Source organism: Triticum aestivum, chromosome 1B (assembly GCF_018294505.1).
Source record: "Triticum aestivum cultivar Chinese Spring chromosome 1B, IWGSC CS RefSeq v2.1, whole genome shotgun sequence".
NCBI lineage: Eukaryota > Viridiplantae > Streptophyta > Magnoliopsida > Poales > Poaceae > Triticum > Triticum aestivum.
The window spans coordinates 594474461-594478067 of NC_057795.1; the positions used below are offsets into that span (position 1 = coordinate 594474461).

General features: G+C 39.0%; 1 protein-coding gene across 1 annotated transcript; it reads right to left on the reverse strand.

Moving 5' to 3' along the window:
- Positions 1-428: 428 nt before the first annotated feature.
- Positions 429-2957, reverse strand: LOC123080163 (uncharacterized). Its single transcript, XM_044503062.1, has 5 exons — positions 2097-2957; positions 1104-1805; positions 817-1020; positions 541-734; positions 429-449 (listed from the first exon to the last, which is right to left on the reverse strand). The coding sequence occupies exons 1-5, from the start codon at positions 2485-2487 to the stop codon at positions 429-431; spliced, it is 1512 nt and encodes a 503-aa protein (XP_044358997.1). The 5' UTR covers positions 2488-2957.
- Between the last annotated feature and the right edge of the window lie 650 nt (positions 2958-3607).

Sequence of the window (3607 nt, forward strand, 5' to 3'; positions counted from 1 at the left end):
CCAACACTTGCTGCTGTCTCCTTTTCAGCTTGTACTTGTGTCTCTTCTTCCACTTGCATTTGTGTCTCTTGCTGATCTTGTTGATCATCCTCATCATCCTCACTCACCCCATCATCATCCTCACTGTCATTATCAACATACTCATTATCTTCATCGTCATCCTCACTCTCAGTTTCAACATACTCATTCTCCTCATCATGATTCCTCTTTCTTTTCTTCTTATTACCCTTTGTACCAACATAAGAATCCTTCCTGCCTGAGTTGAGACGCCTTATTTTCTCAAAAACAACACTGGCTTCATTAGCTCCATCCACAATTGGATCCTCTGCATCCTCATTCAGCCACTCCATTATTGGATTTGCTTCATCAAACATTGTTGTGTCCATCAACAGTGCACTTGGATTAACTTCATTATCTATATCTTTCTCTTAATCTTCTTCAGCACGTATCTTCAAAGTTTGAATAGTAAACCAAGTAAATTATATGACATGCAAGGACAATACAAGGTTGACAAAGATAGTAAAATGAGTTAGTTTATACCTTTAGGTTGTAGCATACAGAAACTAGCTTGTGGAGCTTGTCATATAAAAGACGATTTCTTTGCTTTGTGTGCACCAAAGCAAAGGCGCTCCAATTCCTCTCACACCCACTTGATGAGACACATTGTGAGCAAATTCTCATTGCACACTTCTGCAATGCAGGAACATCCCCTCCAAATTGAAACCACCATTGGGCTGCAAGATATCACCAATGAAATTTTCAGAATTGCAAACAAAAAGGAGATGAAAATTCTAAAACTAAAGGACCATGTCTTACTTGGCTCCATTCTCGCCGCAACTTCTTCTGCTAATCTGGTCCCAAACCTCCCTTGGCACTCCCTAAACTTACTTACATCATCAATGGCTGAAAGAGCACTCTTTGGATCTAATATCTTCGCTATCGCATCTGTTAGTGAGGTAGCATAATCTGTATGGTTGCAAAGGTTGAGCTTGTAATGTGTATATGGATCAAGGACAGCAGCTGCATAAAAATAGAGCAACATGAATTAAAAACAGAAAAAAAAGAGAAATATAAATTTCAAAATTTCATTCATTTATGAATACCTGCAACCATAAATGTATCTTCTTCCATTGCCTCTATCCTCTTGCCCACCTTGCACATGAAACTAAGGTACAACCTTGATGTAGGGCCTAGATGTGCTTCCATCCCTTGTATAGCGAGCATCATACTTTTCTTGAATCCAGAAAGAGTGCATTGTTTCTGTGTATCAGCATACCTCATGGCCTTATAAAGTGGCCTCAACGAACCCAATACCCACTCTAGCGTGTTCCACCAAACATTACTAGACAAACATTCTTCAGCAAACACATATCCAGGCTCATACCTCCACTGACACTCCTTCCAATCAGTCGAAACCATCCACTCCCTAAATTTATCTTTCTTCAAATGGTAACTCTCAAGGAACATGAAGACAGTCCCAAAACGGGTGGCATTTGGTCTAATTAGTTCACCACCTATGTTCTTCTTCATGTTATCATGTAGGTTATTGTGCTTATGCAAGAACCTACAGATTGTCTTGGCACTCTTGACTATCACATCAACCTCGGGAAATTTGGCTATATCTTTTAACATAATATTGACGGTGTGGGCAGCACACGGTTGCCAAACAATATGAGAGTATTTTGGTTCTTCTATAAGGGTTTTGCAAGCTTTCTTATAGTTGGACCCATTATCGGTTACTATTTGAACAATATGTTCATGGCCTATCTCTTCTACAACCTTATCAATCTCTCTATAGATAAAGTCTGCAAAATTATGTAAAATGCATATACCTAATTAGAACAAAGCAAGTATTTTAAGAACATAAGACAATTGTAAGACATATCCAAGAATTGAACAAGCAAGTATTGTAGGAGCATATGTAAAATTCATATATACCTAATTAGAACAAGGCATTGAGAACATAAAACAATCCTAAAACAGATTCAAGTATTCAAGAAGCAAGTATTCTAAGAACATATGTGAAATGCATGTATAGGACAAATACAAGTGTTCAAGAAGCAAGTAAAATGCGAAGAAGGGGAGGAAGAAGTAACCTGAATTCTGAGTCTGACCGGATGCATCAATGGTATTGAGGAAGAACATTCGTGTATTACAATATACCATGAAGTTTATGAGGCTCATTCCTGTTGGACCAGTCCAAGAGTCACACATAAGAGTCACACCGAAGTTTTTCCAATCTTGTTTAAATTTTTGAAGAAAGGAAGTAGCTTCATCATAGTTAGCCTCCAAATATTTCCCATCAATCTCCTTCGCGGTTGGTATAGGAGCAGGCCCTAATTGTTGAGTGATCTTCACAGCAACTCGGAAGTATGGGCAATCAGCTTTACGTCCAGCAATATCATTGGCATGAAAAAACTTGGACCAAGCTAGGCCAAGTGCATCTCTTGAATTAGGATCCAAAGCACTACTGATCTTGGGCTGCATAGATACTTTGTTGCTGGATAATTGTTTGTCAAAATAGGCAGTGATACTTCTTTTGCCAACAGAAACCCGCACATCACCCACGCCCCCCTACCAATCCTCCTTTCAACTCCGCGGGAGACATTTGGGTCACGCAAGGCCTCTCTAATATTCATCTGAATTTCTTCTTCATCATCATCTAGTATGTTAATCACCCCTCCTTTTTGATACAACCCTTCCATAATATTTCTTTCAATTCTCAGCCTGCTATTTTGTTTGTCTCTTTTCTTCCTCTTTGATTCATCCCATCACTCTCTCATTGCATCTCTCACATTTCTTGGCACATTGGGGCAGCTCCTCACATTACCTACAATACCACCAAGGTGCTCCGCAACACGGGTTGCACCTCCACCTTTGTGCTTTAGGTTGCAGTACACACAATCAAAACCCCCATGATACGGCCATGCATGGTTCCAAGGATCATACAAGTTATTATCTTTAACTCCTGCATTGCAAAGTTACAAACAACATCACTTCAATTGAAGCTAGCAAATCAAGATCATGGTTCCATTTGCATCGTGTGAACAAGCAAAGCATAGTAATACCTTTCCAAGATCTTTGGGAATCATTTGCATTTGCATCATGGTTGCCACTACCACTCCTATTTGCATTTCCATTACCTGAAAATCACATGACAAAAGAACAACGGTCGGCTATGAAGAATAGGTAACTAAGGAAGCCACACTTACTTACTAGGGTGTCCCCATATGAATGATAAATAAAAACAATACAACCCGATCTACTAGGGTGTCACTTGCTTACTTAATGGTATTGCTGACCATTCAAATTAATCATTGGGTCAACATCTACTTACTTAAATACACACGCAACACAACTGCTTTTTTATTGGACGTGCTGTAGATCTAAATAAAGATCGATTCAAACATCGGATGCTTATTCAAATATACAAGCCAGTGGTTGGATGTGATAAAAGACACTATAACATTGCGCACAGGAATCATCTCAACAGCTCAAAACGCAAGCACACAACCCAGATTTATGGAACGATTGTATATTTGAGGATGTTAATAACAAGGTTTATAACCCACTTTTCTTTTGGACCAAAATAAATATTACCAGATCA

Bases quoted from the DNA above. Each gene is read 5' to 3' on its own strand.
- LOC123080163 (XM_044503062.1), bottom strand. From the start codon at position 2,487: ATGCAGCCCAAGATCAGTAGTGCTTTGGATCCTAATTCAAGAGATGCA. The intron at 735-816 runs GTAAGACATGGT...GATATCTTGCAG, and splicing joins TGCGGCGAGAATGGAGCCAA to CCCAATGGTGGTTTCAATTT. The intron at 450-540 runs GTATAAACTAAC...CAAACTTTGAAG, and splicing joins CTGTATGCTACAACCTAAAG to ATACGTGCTGAAGAAGATTA.